At 52.2% G+C, this 26,069-nt stretch overlaps 1 protein-coding gene across 1 annotated transcript in view; it reads right to left on the minus strand.

Annotated features, from left to right (window-relative positions):
• Nucleotides 1-26,069, minus strand: part of myo10 (myosin X) — an 89,644-nt gene that overhangs the window by 4,737 nt on the left and 58,838 nt on the right. Inside the window, exons 20-38 of the mRNA XM_023815616.2 lie at nt 17,758-17,882; nt 16,140-16,254; nt 14,424-14,530; nt 12,803-13,018; nt 12,116-12,155; nt 11,154-11,942; nt 10,227-10,347; nt 9,157-9,400; nt 8,105-8,200; nt 7,003-7,096; nt 6,815-6,870; nt 6,226-6,368; nt 4,822-5,013; nt 4,440-4,597; nt 4,060-4,183; nt 3,236-3,533; nt 1,765-1,972; nt 606-742; nt 232-352 (exon numbers count right to left, since the gene is read on the minus strand). Coding sequence (XP_023671384.2) covers nt 232-352; nt 606-742; nt 1,765-1,972; nt 3,236-3,533; nt 4,060-4,183; nt 4,440-4,597; nt 4,822-5,013; nt 6,226-6,368; nt 6,815-6,870; nt 7,003-7,096; nt 8,105-8,200; nt 9,157-9,400; nt 10,227-10,347; nt 11,154-11,942; nt 12,116-12,155; nt 12,803-13,018; nt 14,424-14,530; nt 16,140-16,254; nt 17,758-17,882 — 3,384 coding nt within the window. The remainder of the gene's footprint in view (nt 1-231; nt 353-605; nt 743-1,764; nt 1,973-3,235; nt 3,534-4,059; nt 4,184-4,439; nt 4,598-4,821; nt 5,014-6,225; nt 6,369-6,814; nt 6,871-7,002; nt 7,097-8,104; nt 8,201-9,156; nt 9,401-10,226; nt 10,348-11,153; nt 11,943-12,115; nt 12,156-12,802; nt 13,019-14,423; nt 14,531-16,139; nt 16,255-17,757; nt 17,883-26,069) is intronic.

A 26,069-nucleotide genomic window follows, 5' to 3' on the forward strand; every position in this document is an offset into this window, starting at 1 on the left:
AACTGGCGATCTTCTGATCACGGGAAGCCGGGCTTAAGGGAATTGTGTGAGGGCCCAACTACAGAATCAGTCTGCTGCCCATGGGATTCGAACTGGCGACCTTCTGATTACAGGCACTAACCCGCTGAGCAGCACCCCTCAGCTTTTCTGCAGCAGCGCCTTCCTGTAACTCTTGTCAGGTTGCGGCGTCGGGTTTGACAGCACACATGCGCCTGCCCTGAGCATATTCACCTGCTCGAACATGAACGCGAACTCCACGCTGTCCTTCGGCACGCTGTGGGTGTCCAGGAAGCAGTAGAGCTTGAAGTAGAACTTCCAGCCCGTGTTGTGTTCCTCGGGGCTGGCGGAGAGTCTGCAAGGGGCGGAGGGGCTTTGTGAAGAGACACGTGTGCGAACACACACAGGCCCGTGGGAACACACTCATCAACAAATACGAATAAGAAAACTATAGTGTGATTAGTGTAATATATGGTATGGTGTGATCTCACATGGTATAATTTCCAGCTAATTCCTGAAGTAAAAAGAAGATGTAGGTATAATTATAAAAATTGGTGCAGCTGTAAATTGTCCTTGTGTTCTGAGGTGCACAGCCAGTGAAAACTCACTTCTCAAACTTGGCCAGGATGTCAGCTACGACAGAACGGCTCTCGATGGCCTTGTCCACCGTGTCGTTGTGCTCGAACAGGGCGAACATGTTGCGGCTGTCCTCCATGGCCAGCCCACGCATCAGCTTCTCCACCACCTGTAGGGCGGCGCCGTAGAGTCACACGCGTGAACATTGTGGATACATTCAAACGGACGTAAAAAGTGCATCATTGTTCTGTACCCCTTTCAAATTACATAATTGATCATTTTATCCAAAGGAATTTCTGCTTGTTAAGAAGGATGGGCATTTTTACTCTAGGAATTTCGGCTATCAAAGGCAGATTCAGGCGGTCCAGCACTTTACAGGAGCCCTAAAATGAATAAAATTATATGTAAAATTGGGTGGGGGGCCAAAGGTGAATTTCTGGCTACGCCCCACTGCCTCCTAGCTACAATGGCAGACACGCTATGGGATTGTATAAAATGTGGAATCGATTTGAATCCCAGGACAGAATATCGAAATCCCCTCCCTGCGATACCGCTTCATTTCTCCTATATCTATGCGAGTAAAAACAAGCTCCTCGCGCTGCGTCTCCTGTCACCGCGCATGCAGGGGCCCGCCGGCTGCCAGCAGTCACCCCGCCACTAGCAGCGAGACGAACACCGCCGCCTCCGCTCCCGAAACGGATGGCAGAGTTAATCACGCCTGACCGTGTGGCGGTTCACGCGTGAGGCGCCCCGCGAAGCCCTCTCTCCATCTGTCACGCGTGCGGCGAGACCGTTCCGCTGACAATCTGATTAGGGTGCGACGCGCTTGTGTGAGATAGCAGGGAAGTAGCCAGAAGCTGAACAGAACGAGGCTAAAGCGTGATCTTAATCACAGCCGGGCCACAGAATTTCTGTAATGAAATGTTAAAGACTTGGGTACACAGCCTGACCACTCGACCCCGGATTCCTCCCCCTGATGCTCACCCAGAGATGATTCTAGAATTTTTTCAAGGGAGGGGCACATAAGAGGGACAAAAATTCATTCAAAAGGGCCAACCATACCATTAGCCAATAATGTGTTTTGAATTGGCAATTGGCAATAGGTCTGCAGAGAGCCAATCAGAATTTAGCCCCGCCCCTTCATCTCAATTTTTACTTTTTCTTCCACTTCATATAGGCCTCTAGGCTCACCTCTCCTGCAGTGGTGTGCGAGGTGATGGTGATCTTGCATGAGCCCCCGCCATGGCAGTACACCGTGGTGGTCATCTCCTGCCGGCCGATGATGGCGCGGATCTCTTCTTGGGACGGCACAAACTCCCGGCTCCTGGTCTTCTTCAGGGACTCGTGGGCGAAGGAGGCATATTTTTCCATCTCTGTGCCTGGGAAGAGATCTCGGGTCCTGGGCGGGGGGTCGAAAGAAGCAGCGGTCAGATGAGTCTGTAGGCGATAGCCACACCCATGCTTTTTTGGACCCGCCCTTAAATGAAAACCATTTTCATTCACCAGCTGTTTCTGGCTGATCCCATTCATTAAGTAACCCTTGTTCTCGCAGCCTAACTGCTCAGAAGCACCAGAAAAAGGCTGCAATGTTTAGCTGACTAACCTTCTCGCTGGATCCATCAGAAAATTCCTCACCCTTAAGCCAAACGAAAGCAAATGACAGCGAAGACCTCTCACCCGCCTTTAGCGAGACCCCTCCAATCCTGAACAAATAGCTTCTTTTATTGACTGACCCTCCGGCCTCTCAGTTCCCTTTTTTTTCCTCTCTAAAGTAAACAGTTTCAAAGGTTTGGCTTTGAAAAGGGGAACATTTGATGTGAGTTAATCCCAGGGGAGTGGGTCACTAAAGGCTGCAAGGGTGACCCCAGGACTGGGGGGGGGGGGGGGGTCAGAGACCCACAGCACCACCACTTAGCCAACGGGAGGAGTCACGCTCTGTTTATCCAACTGCCATGGCGAGGAGGCAGCTGGGGGGGGGGGGGGGGATGGGGGTGCCGCGCTTCTTATTATCAAGCTGTCAGTACAGAATAGACACGTGAGCCATATGCTGCTGGCAAATCAACACCTCATCTCAGAACACAGCCGTCACCCCCCCCACCCACCCACAAGGGGCCCGGCGGACCGAAAATGGAGGAAAACCAGATGTGCCGGTCGACATTTTAAAAAGCGAATGTTGAAGAAAGATGGGGCAGAGGGGGGCGGGGCTACATCGGGGGGCGGGGCTACACCTGGGGGCGGGGTCTGTTAAAAGCAAGTCCAGCCGCCAAAGGCCCCGGCGGCGCCAATCACACCTGTTCATCAAAGCTGCCGCGCCAGATGCCCGGGAGCTGGACTTGAGACCCAGACGCTGGGAACAAATCGCTCCCCTTCCCGCGTGCAAATGGGTCGGACCTGTGGTCCCGCGTGCGGCCGTGCCCTTGGCCACGCCCACTCGCCTTTGCAGATGTACAGCAAACGGCGCCAGCGCTTCTACGGTCCCTTGGCCACCATATCGGTCACGGCACGGATGGGACCGGAGCCCGACTCTCTGTGTTCCCATTAAGCCATATGGCGAGGGGCTGAGGACAGACCGCGGCCATTTCTGAACACGCCTCGTCCAATCGGACGCCCCCGTTCAGACCGAGGGTGGGGTGTTTCCAGGAGGGTTTCTGAGGGCCCTCACCTCTTCAGGTGGAACTTGAGGTACTTGAGGATGCTGCGGGAAGGCGTGAAGGTGCAGCTCATGCAGGCCAGGATCTGCCAACAGCGCAGGTCACTGACGGAGCCGGGCTGGGGGGGCCGCGTGGTCTGCTTCACCAGCTGGCAGTACAGCTCGTCCCGCAGCGGGCGCAGGTCCTGGCCCGTCTGCAGGACGCCCTGGATGATGGGCACCGGGTCGGCCACGCCCTCCAAGTGCTGCAGCGAGTTGAAGACCTTGAGGGCCTCATCCTGCAGACCCGTGTAGCCCTTGTCCTTTAGCACTGGGGGTGGGGGAATGGGAGGGGGGGTTCAAGATCAGAGAAAATGCCCAGCATGCTGTCAGGTGGGCTTATTTACACAGGAACCCAGTTCGAAACACACACACAAATACGGCCCGTAAGGGGCATCACTGGGGCTGTTTAGGGGGCATCTGCCCTCTACCCCCAAATACATGTAGTATCAAGAGTGTGTTCTCGTTCATTTTCATTTAATCAGACCCCCCTAGTAAAGGCTTACCCCCCCTTCATAAATCTGCAGTGATGCACTAGACCACCATAACAGAAAAAAGACTCAAATTAATTTATACAGTTTTTCCTCGATTAACAGAACTCAGTAACCCAGAATGGCTGCTTCTATACGGTCCCACGAGCAGAACCGTCGGTTCCATTGTGGTTCTGTGGCACCTGCAGTCACATGCTACACTCCTCACACGGCTACATCACACCTCTGGGGATAGTTTATGATTCTGCCCTTAATTTGCCGCTCTGCATAGCCCCACCCCCGAACGGATCGGAGGGCTTCACTCACCACTGAGGTGGATGTCGCCGTAGGGCAGGGGCAGCAGGGGGGAGTGCAGGGGGTGGGGGCTGTAGCGCAGAATGGGGTTCCTCTTATGGATCTGCGCCACCACTTCCGTGTTTAAGCAGTTCTCCTGCGGGGAGAAAAAAAACAGAGAAACACGAGGGTGACTTCAGAGCCGAGGATGAGAATGTTCCCGGGAAAAGGGGGTACAGGTGCATTATGGGATAATCCTTTGGCTGGAAAAATAGCCTCAAACAGAAGCCAGAGCGGTGGGGCTCATGATACACACGGCGCACCAGAGAATTATGGGTAATTCAGACCCATAATTCGCGGTACAGAAGGAGGGTTAGAGCAGCGAGGAATAGGAAGGATGCCCCCCCCCACACCTTGATGTCCTGGATTAGCTGCTGCGTGGGCGTATCGATGGGGGCCTTGGTGTCGATGACGTTCTGGATGGACCCGGCCCACCGCGTGGCCTCGTTCAGCAGCTTGGTGTAGAGCCGGTAGCAGTGTTTGCGACCGTACACGATCACGTTCCAGTAGCCTGGCGGGGGCAGGGAACACGTCACCCTTCTGGCACCCGTCAACCATCCCGAAAAGTCGACTTGACAAGCATTACGAAACAGATCCCTGAAGAGGGCAGAACCTCATAAAAGACCCCATAAAAGAGGTGGGGTCTCGCAGACCCCAAAGAGAGGGGTGGAGCCTTATGGACCCCATGAAGGGTTAGGGTTAGGGTTAGGGTTTGCTGAACGCCCCCTCGCTTACCCGTCTCCTTGAAGACCTTCTCGTCAGGGGGCACCACGGAGCACAGGCTGTTGAGCACCAGCGTGCCCAGCTTGAGGGCGCTGCGCTCCGAGCTCTTGTAGTAGTCCAGGGAGTTGTGGGTGAGCAGGAACCAGCGTTTCTTCAGCTTCAGGGCTGCCTTGCTGCTGTTCTTCATCTCTTTGTGAAGCCATCCTGCGGGTGGGGGGGTGAGGGGGGGGGGGGTCATTGAGGGCAGGGATGACTGGCAGCAGAGCGGCAGATGCCAGGACCCAGAACCGCGGCGTCAGGGTTTCTCCGAAAAACAGAGGAGCACTGCCAATCCGTTACCGTGGATACGGGACAGGAGCTCGCCATCACATCTGATAAATAATTGATGAAATGTCTTTTGGGCAACAAATACAGGGTTTGACGATGTACAGAAACTCAGGCGGTCTCTGCTTTGATGGGAAACCGCCCCAGAGTAGGGCCTATTCTCTGGTTCTATTTTTAAGGTGGGGGCATAAGAGGGGCCGCAATTCATACAATCATTAGCCAATGATAGGTTTTGATTCAGTGAGTGATGGGGAGGGGGCACTCAGGGTGCCAATCCGCTTATTACCCTAACCCTAACCCTAACCCTAAGAGTATCCCCATAACCATAACCCTATCATAAACCCCATAACCCTAACCCTAAGAGTATCCCCATAACCCTAAGAGAAACCCCATAACCCTAAGAGTATCCCCATAACCCTAAGAGTATCCCCATAAACCTAAGAGTATCCCCATAACCCTAAGAGAAACCCCATAACCCTAAGAGTATCCCCATAACCCTAAGAGTATCCCCATAAACCTAAGAGTATCCCCATAACCCTAAGAGTATCCCCATAACCATAACCCTATCATAAACCCCATAACCCTAACCCTAAGAGTATCCCCATAACCCTAAGAGAAACCCCATAACCCTAAGAGTATCCCCATAACCCTAAGAGTATCCCCATAAACCTAAGAGTATCCCCATAACCCTAAGAGAAACCCCATAACCCTAAGAGTATCCCCATAACCCTAAGAGTATCCCCATAAACCTAAGAGTATCCCCATAACCCTAAGAGTATCCCCATAAACCTAAGAGTATCCCCATAACCCTAAGAGAAACCCCATAACCCTAAGAGTATCCCCATAACCCTAAGAGTATCCCCATAAACCTAAGAGTATCCCCATAACCCTAAGAGAAACCCCATAACCCTAAGAGTATCCCCATAAACCTAAGAGTATCCCCATAACCCTAAGAGTATCCCCATAACCCTAAGAGAAACCCCTTAAATGTCCCTGCCGCGCAGGTCCGCCACTTGGTGAAGTTGCTTCAGCATCTCCTTCAGAGTTGTGTACCTTACCTTGGTCCTGGTGTGTGGGGGCGGCGGGTCTCACCTCGGACGATGAACTCCTGGCCCTCGACGCGCGTGTCCCCCTTGGAGCGCTGCAGCAGGGCGATCCAGTGGTGCATCTCCTCGGGGGTGTCGGCGTTGCAGTGCAGCACGCGGTTCGCCGTGATGATCACAAACGAGTTGGGCCTGTTCCCCGGGGCGAGAGGAACACGGAGACTCAGGGTCCCGCACGTGGTGTGGTGGTGCACGTGACGAACTCTCCGGAATATTCCACTGGTGGTAGCCTACAGACTGGAGACCATCTAAAGCAAGATGGATTCCTCTTTTCTGCAGCAGCCACTCTTTTATACTGAGCATGGGGGGGGGGGGGGGGGGCGGGCACCTGGCACCAGGAGGCGGAACCCAGAGGGGCTGCTCTCACATAAGGGGTTTCCTATGTGCAAGAGCAGAGCCTAACCTTTCCTGCACCAAACATTTTTGTCTTCAAAGTGACAGATTACAACGAAGGCATTTAAAAATCCTTGAATAACAAGCTTGACATATTACATACGCGTCTGTGTCAAAATCGAAGCGTTTATGTGGGAGTATTAATGAAGTTTATAAGTGGATTTCATGGCCCGACTCGTTCCTACCTCTCAGGACTGTCGGAGGCGCACACAGAGTCAATCATGCCGACATCCAGGGTCCCCTAGGAACAGAGAAATTAAACTATTTACAGAGGACAGAGGTGCCTTCAAACAAGCACCGGCGGGTTGCCGGTTAAGCGGATGATGTCATGACGATGGCGGGAGTTGCCATGGCAATCGGCCGTCGCACTCACCACGGCGTTCTGGGGGTTGGCCTGCTCATCATGCATCTCGCGGATCTCCTGCTCGGTGGAGCTGTGGACCTGGCTGAGGATGCTGAACCACTGACTGCAGGCCGGCAAGGGGGGGGGAGGGGGGGGAATTGTTAGTGTTCAGAAAAGCTGCGTCTCCAGCCCTGTGTCCCGACGCCCCCGTGGTGATGCAGATTCGGTCCGTGTGCAGCGAAACCCGAAGCAAACATGCTACGTGGGATGGCGGCTGCATCAGCCAGGGGTCTGGAGCTCAGAACGCTGGCGGAAACCCTCGGATGGGTCTGATTAAATGCTACGGTGGGTTTATGGAGCGAAAATAATGACAAAAATACCAGAGCGTCCCCCTCTGTGGTCTGTGAAATGAAAACCGAGAGAAAGAGAAGCAGGGCTCTGAAAAAATACCACGGTAAACACCTGCATTTTACCATGCTTCCTAATACAAGTGTGTGGCTCCAGATCGGATGGTTGTCGGTTCAAATCTCATGGCAGCAGGGTGGTGTCAGCACTGGGCCCTGACAAAGGCTGTAAACCCGGTCTGATCCGGCTCTCTGATCCGTGCGCGTCATGCCATGTCGGACAAAAGCGTCAGCTAAATAAATATGAACGGCATACAAAAGCATCCTGAATGACCCACCTGGACATCTCTGAACAATGGGTCTGCAGTGACCCCCCCCCCCCCTCAAAAAGTCACGCCCCTCCCAGCGACGGCACCCAGGAGCACGCCCGGTTCCCGTGTGCCCCGCCCTCTCAGCCCCTGCTTTCGCGAGGGGGTGTCAAGGCGGACCCCTTAACTGAATTCCCAGTTGGAGCCTGTGCTTCCGGCCACGGGTAAACAGACAGGGAGGTGTCATTTGGGGGGTGGTGGATCCATTGCACCCAGACAGAATCAGAACGCAGCACAGCTTCGGCCCCCCTGGTGACAGACTCGTCCCACACGCTATTACCGCGACTCCGATTTGGTTCGGCTGATCCGCCTCCGTACCGTCAAATTAAAATTTAGAGCATTATATAAACGCTAGAAACAAAAAACAAAAGCTATATTTTTCCTCTCACAGAAATGCAGAGAAGCTCAAATACAACTTGCCTGGCATCCTCAGCCGACTCTGCGATCAGGTGGTACGTGCGTTCTGGCATCACGATATCGATGCCATTCTCCTTCCCCGTGTTGTCCACGATCTCCCTGTAGGGACGGGCACACACACACACGGGCACACACACACACGGGCACACACACACACGGGCACACACACACACAAAGGCATTAGCCCCAGCAGGTCACAAAGCCTCCATCCGGTCAGACTAATCTTACCATATTTTTCCTCTCCCCCCCCCCCCCTTGATTACAGTTTGCTTGCTAATTCCCTCGAAGCCCAGCGTGATTTCTAACAAAAGCCAGCGGAATGCACACACGCTGAGCAAATCCAGCCCATCTCACAGTCGCTCGACACACCCCCCGGCATGAAGGAGCATTCGAAGCCCCCCCCCCACACACCCCTAGCTCCAAACACGGGCCGCCATCGACAGCCCCTCCCTGCACGCGCTCCGTCTTCCTGACGGAAGGAGCGTATCGATCCGGGGTTTGGATGGGCGCAACCCACGATCCTCGGAGTCCGACCAAGCTGATGAAATATTCACACACCTTCGCTTAAAGGACTGTTTCTCTCCAAACGCTACATCTGGTGGTCTGCGATCCGAAATTAAACGCAGGGCCGGGACAGAAAGATCCGGCCTGAGGGACAGGGGCCGGATCTTTGGACTGGTACCGACAGGGTGTGGTCGAGTTTACTGATCCGATTCACGGGGGCAAGAAGTGGTGGTAATAATATGTGCCCTACTTCATCTGACAGAGTGCCAGCTGTCGGGGAGACACCCTCCCTGCTCCCATGGCCCCGTGTCAGGGGCTATAATTCATACAGAGGGGGGCTAAGCCGTTACCTGGGGGCTCTGATTTTAATGAAAATTAAGAACACACTATGTAACCCAATGGGTGACATTTATTTGGGGGTGGGGCTAAAGAACAGTCCTAGAGATGCCCAGGTCATCCATTAGCCAATGGTATGTTCAGAATTGGTGAGTGACAGGGAAGGGGGCCAATCAGCTGTCAGCTGGGGCCTGCACTGCCGCACGGGCCCTTACTTGGCGTCGTGCATGTCCAGCGTGCCCTTCAGCTTCTCCTCGCCGTCGTTCTCGAAGTACATGAGGCGGCTGCGCCGCAGCACGAACCAGCGGCGCTTCCAGTTGCGCCGCGACAGCGTCGACGAGCCGCCGCCCTTCTTGTGCAGCCAGCCCTGCTTCAGGGCCTCCTGCTTGGCGCGGAACCACAGGAAGGTCTCGTCCTTCAGCACGCACCAGCGGCGCTTCCATGTGTTCATCAAGCCGCCTGGGCCGGGGGGCGGGGGGACCGGGGGGCAGGGGAGAAAGGCAACAAAGACTTTTAGAAGGGTAAGCTAAGATATAAAGAAGAACTGAGCCCTGGCCCGCCTCTGAAGAACCTCTGAAGAATCTACATCTAGCCACGTCTAGCTTGAGCAGGGCCATAATTCATACAGAGGGGCCAACCTTATCATTAGCCAATGACATGTTTTGAATCGGTGAGTGACAGGGAAAAGGGCCAGTCAGCTTTCAGTGTCCTTGTGGCCCTGCCTCTGCATGCACCCCTACCTAAAAAGCCCTCAGATTAGAGGATAACAGATCACAGATGGACATAACAGCAGTTAACTGCCCTGTGTGGATCAAATTCCCCAAGCCTGGATGTCCGTTACGTGTAAGTTAATCACTTTGCTCATGGCCGGAATGACACATTTATACCTGAGCTTCAAACCCAAGCCCTTCTGGTGATAATCCGGAGCAGATCCTCCCTGTGCTGACCTGCTGCCAAGCTGCCTCGGCTCGTATATAATTCTGGCCCTTATAACATAATTCTGCAGTGTACCCCAGCCTCTGCAGTGGCTGTAGTGACACCTAGTGGCCGAATCTCTGGATCATGAGCGATTCCTGTCGCTGACGTGCTCTGCAGCTTTGACACGCAGACTCAGAACTTGACTTCAAGCCAACGTGTCATAAAAAAATCTAAGCACATTTCAATAAAAGTGACTGAAAACAAATTGGGCTCTAATATGGGGACGTAGATGGGTAAGTGTGCTCCGCCCCGTTCCTACGGACGCAACAGCACCCCCTGCAGGCAGTAAGGTGGCAACAGCGCTCACCTCTGATGTACAGGAAGCTGTGGAAGTAGGGCATGGTGACGCAGCTGTACACCGAATCACGCCGGTAGGACAGCTCGTCATCCGTGTCAAACCTGTCGAGGTCTTCCTCGCTGTCCTCGTACTGGGGGGGAATAAATAAAATCACTGCATTTTCAGACAACCCTCTGAAAATTTACAGCTTTTCATGCACAAAGCATCTAAAGGCAGATGGAGTGAAAACAGACAACGCTATCCGTATCCTCCTGAGATGTAGGGGGGGGGGGGAATTCATTGTGATTTCTTTTGTTACTTTACATAAATTAATCATAGGGCATGGGAAATGGAGGAAGCACGCGCCCACACATGTGATGTCACCTTAAAGCCCTTGCTGTCCTCTTTAAGGAACAACAGGACTTAAGAGAGCACCTTGCATAGCGTGAGGGACATGAGCAAAGACATTATGTTCTCTATGGAGAAGAAAAACAATTCGCTGGAACTCAGGAAGGTTTTTCTATAGAAGATGGGAGTGCAGTAGGGAGGCATGGTGACCCTGGCAGATTGGGGGGGCTCAGCATTTTACAGGGGTCCTTGAATACATTAAATTATAAGTAAAATTGGGTGGGGCCCCAAGGTGACATTGTGTCAGGGGCCCCGGAATTTCTAAGTATGCACCTATGGTGTACTAGAGCAGTGTTTCTCAATCCGATCCTTAGGGGCCCACAGATGGTCCATGTTTTTGCTCCTACCCTGCTCCCTGCCAGACAGTCCACATTTTTGCTCCCTTTCAATCTCGCTACCAGTCGCAGGGAGGGAAGAAAATGGTGACTATCTGCGGGGTCCCCGAAGACCGGATTTTGGAAACACTGTACTCAAGGAATAACAGTTTAAGTAATGAGTAGGAGGAGCCAAAGCAGGTATGATGAAGGGCAGAAGTGGCCCTAGGCTTACAGAGGACTGGGCTCCCTCTGAGCTGAAGCGGTACGCCCCAGAGCTGTTGTAGGTGTCCAGGGAGCAGCGGTAATCGAGGGACCACTGTCCGCTGCGCGGGTTCGAGAACGCCATGCTGCCACTGGACAGGATGGCGCCCTCATCGTAGTCGTCCCGCTCATAATCAGAGTCCTCGTCGGGCGGGATGAGCTCTTCTGAGTCCTCCCTGTAGGGGGCGGTGTGGCAGGCCTGGGAGCCGGGCGGTGGCAGCTGAGGGGGCACCACTGAGTCGTTGGCATAGGGATCCTCCTCGGAGGAGTCGTCACTGGTGCGGATGCCGCTGGTGCGCTGGCCGTCCGAGTGGCCGTGCTCGCTGGGGTTGGGCGACTCCTTGAAGGGGTCGTCGTCGGCGCCGAAGCCCTCATCCACCTCGTCCTCCTCGTCCTCCTGCTGCCCCCCCTGACGCCGGAGGCCCGGCTTGCTGTCGCCCAGCGAGCTCTCGATGTTGCGCACGCACTCGTCGATCTCGTCGAAGTTGAGCGACTGCAGGAACTCCTGCGCGGCGCGACAGGCCTCGTCCTCCAGCCGCCGCAGCTCCTCGTCGCGCAGCCGCTGCAGCCGCTGCAGCGACGCCTCCGTCAGCGACAGCTCATGCCGCTCTTTGCGCCGCTGCAACTCCTGGATCTCCCGCTCCAGACGCAGGATCTCCTCCACCTGCGACGTGTCCTGGGGCCGGGCCTCCCACTCTGCCTCCTGTGCCCGGGAGGCGCAGCGGGAGGCCAGCTCTGCCACCCGCTGCGCCTCCTCCACCTAGGGGAGGGCATAACACAGCTGTTATTAAAGTGCTAATAACCCAGCAAATTTAGTTACTGCAAAAAAAAAACACTACAGAGACTAAAACAATTCAGAAATGATTAATTACAAACAAGCTTTCCTTGTGATATATCAGGAACAAGTTACTCAAGGTTTGCTTGAATTCTCACCTCTCGAGCGAGTTGCTCGGCCTCCAACCTTTGCTTCTCCCTAGAATTAAAAAAAAATGGGGGGGAGGGGCATTAGAAGGGCCATAACTCTATCATTAGCCAATCATATGTTATGAATGTTTGAGTGATAGGTATGGGGACACTCCGGGGCCAATCAGCTTTGAGATGAGGCCAATGCCCCCTGTGGCCCTGCCCTTATATACACCCTTGGAATTCCTGCCTGTTCAAAAGACGATTTCTGGCTACTGGGCATCTTTGCGATGCCGACTGTCGCAGCCACCGTTTCGAAATCCACAGAGGAAACCTTTCGACGCGGCGGGAGTGGAATATTTAACGGCACTTTAAATTTGAAAAGAACACCCACGGCACCCAAACGATAACCTCTGTGGGATTCTCCCAGAAAAGGACTGGGAATGTTCACCGTTAGCGGTATGGAGCAAAGCCTCCGGAAAGACACCTGATCTTTCAATTATGGAGCGCTGAAAAAAATAGCTCACAGAAATCCCCACTTGTGTATAAAAGGATTTAGTGTACATTAAATGTTAACAAAGACTTTCTGGCCATAAAATTCAATTTCAAGAGTCATACATTATCAGTTATGCTTTAGCTATCTCGAGATAATAATTCAGGAATACTTTACTTATTTAAAGAAGAGCGGACGACGGGGAAGGGGGGGGCGGTCCCTACCTCTCGGCCTCTTCGATCCTGCACCGCCGCTCCTCCTCCTCCCTCCTCTTCCTCTCCTGCAGCTGGCAGTAGGTTCGCCGGGCCAGACGGCCCCTCTGCCGCTTCTGGAAGGTGAGGGCCGCCCAGCGGAGGAGCAGAAACCGCCTCCTCCAATAAAAAGCCCGGTAGTTCTTCTGGATGACCACGATGCAGCGCAGCAGCCGCCGGTACTGCTTCCTGTGGCGGGGTGGCCCATGGCGTCAGGGTGAGGAATGGCGACCGACCGGCGGCGGGCGTTAGCGCTAAGGCTAAAGCTAACTACTGGGCATTTAACTTTCAACCGTGGCTCCAACGCTAACCCCGCGAGAGGGCCCCCAGGGCTGGAGAGACCCCACATTGGTCTAGTGCAGGGTTCAAATCTGGACCTCGATTCCAAATCCAGGCCTTGTTTTCAGTTCTCCCAGGTAGTTAGTTTAATAATTACTGATTCTGATTGGTCAGAGGCTTCACACCTGACTGACAGGTAAAAGAAGGCTGGAACACCAGCAGTGGACCTCGAGGACCGTGATTTGAATAACCCTGTTCTAGCGGGTGTGGCAGGACAGCACCAAGATACCGTAGCATTCAGCGGTGCCTGTGTGCGTAACCATGATGGGAAAAAATGGGCGGGTTCACCCTGGACCTGAATGAACTCTGCCCCTTTGATCATGGCGGGGCAAAGGTCTTATCACAGACAGTGGTGCCTAAAAGTCAAATGGGGAGGAGGACAGGAAGTGACCTACCCCAGGGGCTGGATATTAAAGACAGACATCCAATCAGAATAAAGGTAACAGGCTGATGACATGATGGCAGCGTTAACTGCAAGTTTGGGATGATTTGCCTCATGGATCTTATTTATTTGATGATATTAAGTCGTTGACAGGCTAGAATGAAGTCTGCTATTGATGTGTATGGGTCACAATCCTGATTTATATGATATGCGATACAGGATTATGAAAAAATGATTTATATGTTGATCGTTTATTGTGATGGGATTGGAATTCGGTGAGAATATCGCAGAGGATAGAAGGTGTCAATAAATCACCCACAGAGCCAGGGCTGTGATTACAAGTCCGGCAGTGACTCCCACCCCCCCCTCCCCGTTTCCTCGTCCTCCGCCCTGTCTGGGCCAAAAAGGACCCCAAGCGTCACTGCAGGTTTGCGTCGAGGCTTAGATCGTTCTAAGGGAAACAGAGTGCTTTATGTTTCTCAAATATTTTCAAAGTTCAAAGTGGTTTTATCTCTCTGAATATCTAACAAAATGCCCTCAAGCCAGAGAGTCAATAATGCAAGACGTGGCCTCACTCAAGTCCTCCTTTAAAAAGGGAAAAAAACACTCTTTTATGTAAATATAACCTTTTTTTTTGCCGCAGATTATTCTTGGAATGTAGGCAAACCATCCGCAGCTTCTGCTGGTAATGACAGGTGCAGTGACCTCTCGCGACCTGAGGGGGCACTGTGCGGGCCATTACTCAGAAGGCCCTGAGTGGAAGGTAAATGCAGGCGTTAAAAGGCGATTGGGCCAGATGGCTGGGGAAGGGGCCTGATACCCAGCCTCCCAGCAGGGTAGCAGACCTCTTGGGGGGGGACGGGGAGGACATACCGTGCCACGTAGCCCATGACGTGCGCCTGGATGACCATGGCGGCCCGAAGCACCTCCACCTCCCTCTGCTTCTCCAGCTTGTTTTCCAGCGACTCCCGGAGGAACACCTGCGGGATTGGGGCGCGGCCCAAAGCAGGGGAGGAGTTCAGCTACCAAAGACCAAGCTAGGTGGGTGGGAGGGGGCTGGCAGAGCCGGCCAATGGGGTCGCGGTTCAGTCACACTCACACGAAGGATCTCAGCCTCATCTCACCACCAGCGACCCAAACCTGGAAAGCTTCCGGAAGCTTCTGCCTCTACCGTTCAAACAGTGCTAATAGCCATTAGTATGCTGCGGTTCTCAATCAGCACGTTTTACTGTCAAGGAACCCTGCTGTGTCTCACTGATGGCGTCGCTGATGCAGTCCTTTGCACAGGCTGGGCTAAGCGGATTTGGGCTTCTCTGTAAAGATATGCGGGATTATCTCCTGTATGGGCTTAGCTAAGGATGTAAATGTTAGGGGGGGGGGCATTTGCGGATTTTCCTTCCCGTTTTGAACAGGCAGGGAGATGCCCGCAGGCTTGAATGGGCAAACGAGTGCCCATTATGCCCCTTTAGCTAATGAAAATAACAATGATACCTATTTTATTATGCAGAGATTGTCTTCAATCCTCAGGAATCGATACCCATTTCCCATGCCGAAATGGTTTTTAAGTGTTTAATGGTCTTTGACCGTAAATCCGGAGAAGAGACAAAAAAAACACCGTGAATGTGATATTCATTCTGTGAAGCGCTGGGAGTGTGCCATTGTACTGCCACTCGGGGGGGGTGCTTTTCATCATTGCCCCATAACTTTGGGGAAATTAAGTTTGCCCATAAAATCCTACAGACAAAGCATGCAACATGCGAGCCCGTGGATCCACACTGGTAATGCGGCATAAATCTCATCCTGCGCGACTAGGCGGTGGGGGGCCCTTAGGAGAAAGGGCGGCGATTGATTTAAAACCACGGGGGGGTTTCTGAAGCTGCTGTCACCTCCAGCTGCGGTGCACAGCCACTGTGGGCCTGTTGGGGGGGGGGGGGACATCTGTCAATTTTCATTAGGGGTCACTGAGACGGAAACTCTCTGGAAGAAAAGGCGGATCACAGAGGGACCATAAAGGCGACAGAAGTGAAATGGTGGAGAACAGATCAATGGGAGACAATGGGGGCCACAAGAGAGGAAGCCTATTTGCCAGGCTAACGTCACCCACGACACCGACAGGGCACTGCTGGGGGCTGTGACGGACCGCTGCCGCGGGCTGTGACCCACCAGGGGCTGTGAAGGAGCGCTACCGTGGGCTGTGACCCACCAGGGGCTGTGAAGGACCGCTATCGCGGGCTGTGACCCACCACGGGCAGTGAAGGACCGCTACCGCGGGCTGTGAAGGACCGCTACCGCGGGCTGTGACCCACCGCCGGCTGTGACGGCCCGCTATCGCCTGCCAAATCGCCCCCTAAGCCGTTCACGTTAATTTAGTGCATCGCCGTGATTGTTTACTACGGACAGTTAATAAACCAGCTGCCACACATCATGCGACCGCAGTCAGCTTCCTATCAGGTTATCCTACCTTCTAATCCATTCATTTGAAATATTTTGACATAGTTGTCTTCGAGGCCCTTTTGGAACCCGGATCACGCAAGCCTGCCGGGGAGGGGGCGTGGCTTGGCTGCCGGCTCCCGTTGCCATGGCGCTCACCTTAGTCTTGCCCAGCTGCCACTCTGCGCCGCCGCCATCGTAGGTGTGGAGCAGCGCGGCACACCTCCCTCTGGGCTCCTCCGGCAGGGACATGTGCCTCATTAGCACCCCGTATCTGTTTGGGGAGGGAGGGAGAGGCGAAGCTCTTTGTTAAACTCACAGCAGGAACGGCACATGGTGTCCCCGGGCGGGACTGACGTGTTTAACATGGAGGGACAGAGGCACTAAGTGACCTGATTGGTCCTTGACCACGAATGGGTGCATGTGTAATATCACTAATACACCAAACAGGCTAAACCAAAGCTCCTTCCTATACTAGGGCCCTGTGCCAGTGACCAGAAGGTTGCTGGTTCAGATCCCATGCTTAGCAGAATAGTCACATGTCCATTTCACCCTTGAGCAAAGCCACCCCCCCAAAAAAAATATGCTGGGGTGCCAGATAAATGACTGGCCCTGCGTCAAGACCCCACCTTTCACACATGTGTGTGTTTGTATGTCACAAAGGAGAGCATCATGGGATATGTGAAACGAACATTTGCAGTGTACCTGCCTTTGCGAATTGCAAATAAAGCTTCATTCAAGGTTTAACTTCACCTACCGGTCCTGTAATTGATTTGACCTTCTTCTAGGATGCCCTAAACCCTTATCTGTAGGACATCCCATAATTATGTGCTTACTGTTCCAGATCAGGGAAATGAAATGTGTTTGTTTATTGTCTACTGGGTCAGGTGGGGGTGGACACATTAGGATTCCCAGCGGTCTGACTGCCTTCCTGGGAACGATTTTTTTTCATCCTGTGCCTAATTGCACCAGCAATCTCATCTGCCAACACAGTTTGTCCTGAATAAACATCACAGCTCTGTGTATATTGATCGAGTTCAGCAACTGTGAGGAGGGCTTTATAAAAACTTTACTGAATGGAAAATTACAAATAATATTGCAAACAATCAGGAGCTTTTATGCGGCATCACCAGCATCTGTTGATGTTTGCTCTCTCCACAGTCCTACTGCTTTCTGTAACTACACGCCTGCTCACCATGACCACACTTCCTCCCACTGGGCCATGTTCCTGCTTCATGTGACCATGTTCCTGCTCCATGTGACCACACTACTCCTCCATGTGACCATGTTCCTGCTCCATGTGACCACACTACTCCTCCATGTGACCATGTTCCTGCTCCATGTGACCACACTATTCCTCCATGTGACCATGTTCCTGCTCCATGTGCCCACACTACTCCTCCATGTGACCATGTTCTTGCTCCATGTGACCACACTACTCCTCCATGTGACCATGTTCTTGCTCCATGTGACCACACTACTCCTCCATGTGACCATGTTCCTGCTCCATGTGACCACACTATTCCTCCATGTGACCATGTTCCTGCTCCATGTGCCCACACTACTCCTCCATGTGACCATGTTCTTGCTCCATGTGACCACACTACTCCTCCATGTGACCATGTTCTTGCTTCATGTAACCACACTACTCCTCCATGTGACCATGTTCCTGCTCCATGTGACCACACTACTCCTCCATATAACCATGTTTCTGCTCCATGTGACCACACTACTCCTCCATGTGACCATGTTCCCGCTCCATGTGACCACTGCTCACCTGGCACAGAAATCCTGGAAGGGCCTCCTGACGGGAAAACCAGCCCGGCGGATCCGAACCGTCTCCAGCATGCCGGAGTACCTGAGCTGGTTCAGCACCACCGTCTGGTCAAACTGATCAGGCATCTGGAAACAAGACAGGCTGCAGTTCAGATTAAGCAGGAAGAAAAACCCAGATCCCACTGCTGAAGCTTCTTCTACACGCAAAATTGATTTCTGATACTTTAAGACCACAGAATCTTCTATAAAATAGCTCACTTTCTGCCCACAAATGAAATGATCCTTTATGTGCCATTTGCACAAGTATAGGTACAATGAAATGCTTCTCTTCACCGATGCCTTCTTACTCTCCATGAGACACGTGCAGCTTACTAATCCATCACAGCCCAGGGTCAGCCAGAGTCTATAGCCTCTGAGGTTGGGGGTTGAACGGCTTCACTCAAGGACCCAACAGACATGTGACTAATCTGCCAAGGCTGGGATGCGAACTGGCAACCTTGCGGTCACAGGCAGAGCAGCTTAGCCCCCTGAGCCACTCAGCGCCCCCTGAATGTGTTTGGGCGTCCAGTTCTTAGGCCTCATATTGAGCAAATCTGTCATGTAAGTTCAGGGCCGATGGCTTCATGGCTCTTAAACATGCAAATGAGTGACGCAACAATGTGACGCAACGGGGGCTCTTGTGATGCCACAGGCCCATACAGAGACAGTGCAACCCCGGAGGGGGTGGGGAGGGTCGCGTAATTAAGAGCGGGCCAAGTTTGGCAACCCAAAAGGTCCCTTCGACAGAGACCTTTGGCATGGGGCCAGCTGACGTAAGTATCGCCCGCGGCTCTGAAGGTCCATTCAGTCCACAGGGCCAAAGACACCAAGAGAGCCGAATTCCTCTGCTGCCAAGGCCAACGGTAACGAAGCCCCCCACGGCCGGGGGCACAAAGACAAGGCGCTGGAGCCCCGAAGGTGGCCGTCTCAAAGGAGCTCATTCTTCTGCTTGTTGGGGTGCCCTCAGTCTGTGACCCTGGTGGGCGTCTCTCTAGAAGTAAGACCCCTTCTTTGCCGCTTAATCCCCCAACCCCCCCCCCCCCCACCACCACTTAAAGTCGAGATTTCTGAAGTCCATTCAACGTGAAGAGCGCTTGATGGCCACACTGCAAAGCCCAAGCAGCGGGATAATATTTCCATGTTTGTAATCTGCATAAGGAAGGGAATCCACAAGACTGTGTGGGAGTCGGTCATCCGGTAGGAAATCGGAGGGGCTTTGGCTGTGGGATGAGAAGCCCTTAAGGACAGAGCGTCAAACTGCCCTCTGTTATGACCACCGCATAAGATAAGATGAGATGAACTTTATTAATCCCACAAAGCAAATTTTTGGTGTTATACAGTAGCAGGAGTTATAGACAGGATCATACAGTACACACAACATAAGAGCAGAGTGACATAAATATATACATACAAACAATGTACTGTGTACAAACAACCGAATGGCAGCCATAGTGTAAGACCTGGGATTGTTCTGCATAAAGTAAGGACTGTGTGTGAGACATGCATAACAACACGGCGCGCAACAGTAATAACAACAGCAGGGCGCGCAACAGTAATAACAACAGCAGGGCGCGCAACAGTAATAACAACAGCACAGCGCACGACAGTAATAACAACAGCAGGGCGCGCAACAGTAATAACAACAGCAGGGCGTGCAACAGTAATAACAACAGCAGGGCGTGCAACAGTAATAACAACAGCAGGGCGCGCAACAGTAATAACAACAGCACGGCGCACGACAGTAATAACAACAGCAGGGCGCGCAACAGTAATAACAACAGCAGGGCGCGCAACAGTAATAACAACAGCACAGCGCACGACAGTAATAACAACAGCAGGGCGCGCAACAGTAATAACAACAGCAGGGCGCGCAACAGTAATAACAACAGCAGGGCGCGCAACAGTAATAACAACAGCAGGGCGCGCAACAGTAATAACAACAGCAGGGCGCGCAACAGTAATAACAACAGCAGGGCGTGCAACAGTAATAACAACGACACACGGCGCGCAACAGTAATAACAACAGCACAGCGCACGACAGTAATAACAACAGCACGGCGCGCAACAGTAATAACAACAGCACGGCGCGCAACAGTAATAACAACAGCAGGGCGCGCAACAGTAATAACAACATCACAGCGCGCAACAGTAATAACAACAGCAGGGCGCGCAACAGTAATAACAACAGCAGGGCGTGCAACAGTAATAACAACGACACGGCGCGCAACAGTAATAACAACAGCAGGGCGCGCAACAGTAATAACAACAGCAGGGCGCGCAACAGTAATAACAACAGCAGGGCGCGCAACAGTAATAACAACAGCACAGCGCACGACAGTAATAACAACAGCAGGGCGCGCAACAGTAATAACAACAGCACAGCGCACGACAGTAATAACAACAGCAGGGCGCGCAACAGTAATAACAACAGCAGGGCGCGCAACAGTAATAACAACAGCAGGGCGTGCAACAGTAATAACAACGACACACGGCGCACAACAGTAATAACAACAGCACAGCGCACGACAGTAATAACAACAGCACGGCGCGCAACAGTAATAACAACAGCACGGCGCGCAACAGTAATAACAACAGCAGGGCGTGCAACAGTAATAACAACGCCACACGGCGCGCAACAGTAATAACAACAGCACAGCGCACGACAGTAATAACAACAGCACGGCGCGCAACAGTAATAACAACAGCACGGCGCGCAACAGTAATAACAACAGCAGGGCGCGCAACAGTAATAACAACATCACAGCGCGCAACAGTAATAACAACAGCAGGGCGCGCAACAGTAATAACAACAGCAGGGCGCGCAACAGTAATAACAACAGCAGGGCGCACAACAGTAATAACAACAGCACAGCGCACAACAGTAATAACAACAGCAGGGCGCACAACAGTAATAACAACGACAATAACAATGGGGAAGTAGTTGTAGTAGTAATAATAATAATAATAGTAAAACAATACTGTGCGCGAGTGTCCGCAGAGAGCAGGAAGTGCTGGTGGGTGTGACGAACACGTACGTCAGATGGACCGGTTTGAACGCAGGGTTATTTTTTTTTCCCATTGAAGAGAGAAAGTTAATTACTGATCATTCCATAAAACTTTCAGCTGCCTTAATGATGGTAATCAGCCTATGACACATAAGACAGGCTTTGACTTGTAGTAAACAAGTAACCTTGTGTTGCTAACTAATCATTTCTAGGCAGCTAAGTCAGCGCAGGGAAGGAAAACGCAGGTGGCTGTGACCCAAAACACTCCCACAAAGACACTGAAATGGTAGTTAGTCACCGTGTAGATTAACCTCTAAAGGCACCTCAGGTTATCACTGTAACCAATCAGCAAATCAACACAAGGACCAACAACGTGACGCCACGCAGAAACTTGGCAGCAAAGCGTCATCGATTAGCCAGAGAATCAGTCAGACCTGAGAGTCCAGTCAGCAGCCCTTTCACAAGTAACTAAACAGCACTGAGTAACGGGTTACGAGCGGCAGTGAGGGGCCGGACGCCCCCCAGCTTACCGTGCGGCGGGGGAGCCTGTATCCCTCTGACTCAGCCCACACGCTGGGGGTCCATGAGGAGCCGGGGGAGTCGGGGAGCAGCTAGAGCCAGTCAAAGACACTCTGAGTGAACAATGCCCCCGGTCGGCCTGCTTTATGCAGGCGCCGTTGCCATGGCGTCCGCGTCCCATGCCGCGGCTAATTTGTGTGGCTCGCTCGTGGGCCTGCCGGGGGGGGCGGTGCCGGGGATGGCTGTTATTTTTTAAACACTAGATCAAAAACGTGGTGCAAGGGACAAGCAAGATCTAACGGTATAACCTGCGATTATGAGGCTTTTACTTTAGTCCCCACTTTTGTGTTCCATCTGAAGCCAGATGCTCCCAGGTAAATCTGATTAAAGAGCTCAGAACCAGCTCTGCCAACACACAAGTCATGTTATAGAATTTAGTTCCGCAACTGCTTTGGACATAGAATCGTCCCCAGTCGAAACTCTGAAATAATCCTGTGTGTATTTCCGTTTAACGCAAGCTGACAGACACATCGTTTGATGGCGAGCAGGTCTGGTTAGCTTTAAACTGCCGAGTGAAGCTATGAAAATATGTATGGGAAAGATTCTTTAATCAGAAAGCAGGTTGGCAACACAAAAAACGGCAAGAGTGACCTCCTTCTATTCCACGTATACATGCCACGGCGTTTCAGACCCTGGGCGACTATCGATCGCCATGCCATGGGACGCTGTTGCCATGGGATACTGTTGTCATGCCATCAATGAGGGTTGCCCAGGGTGGTCAGTGCCTCATTTCAACTTATACCGTTGAGTTCAATCCATATAACCTTTGGCCAGTTTAAGCATCATGGCTAAAGCTAGCAAGCACCAATAATCTCAACAGGCAGCACACTCCCGAGTATAAATATTTACAAATTAGTATGCAGCGGCTACAAGAGTCACATGCAAATTGTCCCCCGTGTTTGCATAGCCCTCTGTCACCTCTCGTCACTGTGGCAGCAGTGTCTTTAAAAGCACTAGACATTCGGTCACATGTGGCTCACCACCTGGGACCTTTAAAAGCATTTTGATAAATCTGTCAGCGGGAGGGGACACAAAGAGCGGCGTTAAATACGCCACGGCCTCGGAGGCCTGTAGCTGGTGGCCTTGATTAGTCGAGACTCGAGCCGCAGGCTGCGTTAAAAGCAATGCAGATGAGGTCGCGGGTCCGCCGTGGAGTACGTCGGCGATATGATTTATTCTCAGCTGCACACTTATTCTCAGAGAATGAAACAAGCTCGACCGGAGAGTTTAAAGAGCCCATCATCAGAGCGAGAGCTGATATTCACGCCGAGGATAAATTCACAGAAATAATGAAAAAAACATATATAGCAGGACACGGGGGGAGGAGGTACGATAAATCAAACGGAGATCAAGCAGCAGAAGAGTCCCCGGCTGGGTTTCACAAGAGCGAACACATTCAGAGATTAAAATCAAACTCTCTCGGCTGCGGAGGATGAATACAAGCATGACGTTGGACTACCTGTCAGCTATCTTCGCTCCTCAGGAACACAACTGGTCTAGCCTGTACGCCTCCTTGGAGACGGCAACGAACAAACAAATGCAACATTCGCCAAGACCGAGCGAGAGCTCGCTGTTTGACTTCTGCTTGTCAACGAACGACAGATTACCATTAATTGGGCTACTTCCTATTCGACGGAGACGTGACCTGGTTGACACGCCACGGTCGGATCGAATCCCAGACGGACATGCTGCGCTGGGGCAGCTTCCAGAAAATTCTCTGAGACCTGCATGAGAGGTATCCACTGTCACGGTACGCCAAGCAGAAGATAAGAGGGTCTAATCCGGGCTCCCGCGGGACAGCTGGATGAGCTGTCTTCTTGCGACTCGAGCGGCAGAAATGAATTATTATTCATGAATTTAACCCAAAAATCTAGTCATTTCGGCTACAATTTTCTCTGCTCTGTCACGCACAGGAAGCTCAGCCAATACGACCATGGCCGCTACCCTTCGGCTGTCTCAGAGGTGCTGAGAGACACGGAGGGACACCCAGAGCAGGGCCTGAACATCCTAGAGGCTCCCACCCCCCGCAAGCGAAGAGCATCACCACCCCTCAGTTCAACATAGTTAATTTAAAGTCTTCTTCAGACCATTTAGACCCATCCGGGAGGTCAACTCCCCCCCCCCCCCACCCCAATTAGGAGTCTGTGGGGTATCAATAAAAGCAATGTCCTGAAGGCCAGCTGTCACCCCCGTGAGCCGTATGGCCCGGGGGGGGGGTCGGGGGCCCAATTGTGTGCAGCACGTGCCTGGCCGAGCAGCTAAATAGCCAGCACCTGCAGCTCTGCACCCCCACCCACCCTAGAAGGGCCCCCTCCCCGAACATCACTGATCTGAGACACTGGACAAAGGGGGAAAAGGCTCCTACGTCTGCCGGGGTCACGACCCCCATGTCCCGATTAAAACACCCCCAGCAGACATGGCCCCAGTACAGAGGAGCTCCCTTAAAAGATCATTCCTCATAAAAAAAATCATCATCGCTGTTTCATCTCTGCGATTCGCTGGGGTTTATGGGCTGGAATCCGAAACCGGGGCGATATTCAGGATGATATATATATATATCATGCTTTTATATATATAAAACCGTCTAAAACATCTCACCCCGGGAGATCATGCCAGAACATTATGGCTGGCTGCCCTTTCACTGTGTCATATACCTGCTGTCTGCTACAAAGATTAATATGTACATAAATGGACAGGAGTGATTTATTCCAGACTTTAGGTGAAAACATCATAAAAAAAAACTTTTATATACACTGCTTGATATATCATAGTCTCATTTTTTGTAATTCAGTCCTGCCCTTCAGCCAAGAACAACACGCTGACCAGTCAGGCTTCTAGAGAGCAGACCATAGTCAACCCTACCTCACATCTGAGAGAAAGATGCAACTACTCAGTGATCACGCGCCTATTCCAGTTCCCTAGAAGTTCATTCTGTATTAATTAGATGATGAAATATCTTCCACCGATGGCCTAGAGTTTAATGCAACTCTGGCTTTTACCTCCATGACACACCTTTTCGTTTTGGTTGAACTTCATTATGGAGACTTACTCTCCCTTCTTTATGATTTACAAGATGGGTTCTGTGTCATGGGCTCTTCCATCTCCCCTCTCCAGGGGATGGGATTTTCATACCCTCCCCCCCCCCCAAGATGGCTTCTTTCTCCCCCTACATGGAGATGGGCTCTTCCGCACATTATATTGTGCTGGACATGATCTCCAAATGTCTCCATGAGAATCCAGCCCTGTTTTACTCAACGCCAGGATTTGCTACCACGTAAAGGGGTGCAAGGCCGAGCATTCTGCCCCGCAGCGATGTGTTGCTAGGCAACCGGAGGTCAGGCCGCATCCAAAGGCCACACTATTCCCATTCCGGGCTGAGGGAGCCCACAGCATTTGGGTGTGTGATTTCAGCAGCGTCTCTTAAATTAAGACAGACAGGAGAATTAATTGACCTGCCTTTTGAAATGGGAATTCTCACTGTTTGCTTAACCTATTGACCAGAACACCATCATGAATAACAAAGCAGGGAGAAAATGACACGTGAGCAGAGACAGAACAGAATGCCAGGGTGCATTTATGAGCGACGCATCTTAACGCGTCAAAAGAGGGACGAGACATCTCTATAGCCAGCCGCACTATGAATAACACATAAGCGGCTTATAAAACAAACATTTTGCTCTTTGACTCGGAAGAGCCGGAGCATCGCTCCCGTTCGGTCTCTCAAAAACACAGCAGACTTACTTCATGCTCCAAATAAACGCCCCTGGAACATCCTTCCATCGCTAGGTTTTAGTGCTTCGCCAAAAGAATCAGAGTAACACCTGCCACGTTGTCATTTACCCACAATCCTTTTCAGGAAGGAGCCCTAGAGGCTCTGGGGACTAGCAAAGCATACGGGGGGCTGAGGGTGTTTGATCCGATACAACTGGGCTTTGACCCACACACCCGCCAAGCCACGCTTCTACCTCACTACCACCAGCCCCCATCGTGTGCCACAAATAGTGAGGCAGGTCGGCAAAAATGCAAGGGGTTTAAGATGACTGTGACAGAGGAGACTGACGAGTAGCATCCAGCATGGACATCGTGAATGTGAGCTACGCCTCTCGGCCTGAAAGATGCCCCTGACAGCGTACCCACCACATTCAGCGGCCGATCTAGCTCCAGACTCACCCCCGGGCCGTAAAACCACTGGGCTGGATTATTGAACAGATTCTTGCGCAATTAGTCTTGCTTTTGGATCTGAAAGGGTAGCATTGTATGATACATTATAAGGACTGTATGGTATAAAGGAATCGTTGTATGATTTCTTGTCAGGATGATATGGTTTAAAGGAAGCATTGTCAGCAGCATTGTAAGGACTGCATGGCGTAAAGACTGGGCTCAGGGCTTTTCAAACAGATAGGCCACTTGTGTCGCTATCAAAGTGCGTAGTGACAGTCATTCATGAGCTGGGTGTAACGCTATCATGCCGGTCTGGCTGGCATCTTAACGTGGTTTTAAAACAACAGGACCACAGAGCCCCGGTGACCATTGATGACATAAAACCAAGGCCCATTCCTTGCTAACGAGCATGGGAGCACGCTTTCGCAGTTTGTCAGCGGTAGGGAGAGATGGAAAACAAAAGACACGTCAACCACAGGACCACCCCCCGCTGCCTGTCGCCGAGCCAGGCTACACGTTCCAGCAAGCC

The sequence above is a fragment of the Paramormyrops kingsleyae genome, chromosome 4, assembly GCF_048594095.1.
Source record: "Paramormyrops kingsleyae isolate MSU_618 chromosome 4, PKINGS_0.4, whole genome shotgun sequence".
NCBI classification, from domain to species: Eukaryota; Metazoa; Chordata; class Actinopteri; order Osteoglossiformes; family Mormyridae; genus Paramormyrops; species Paramormyrops kingsleyae.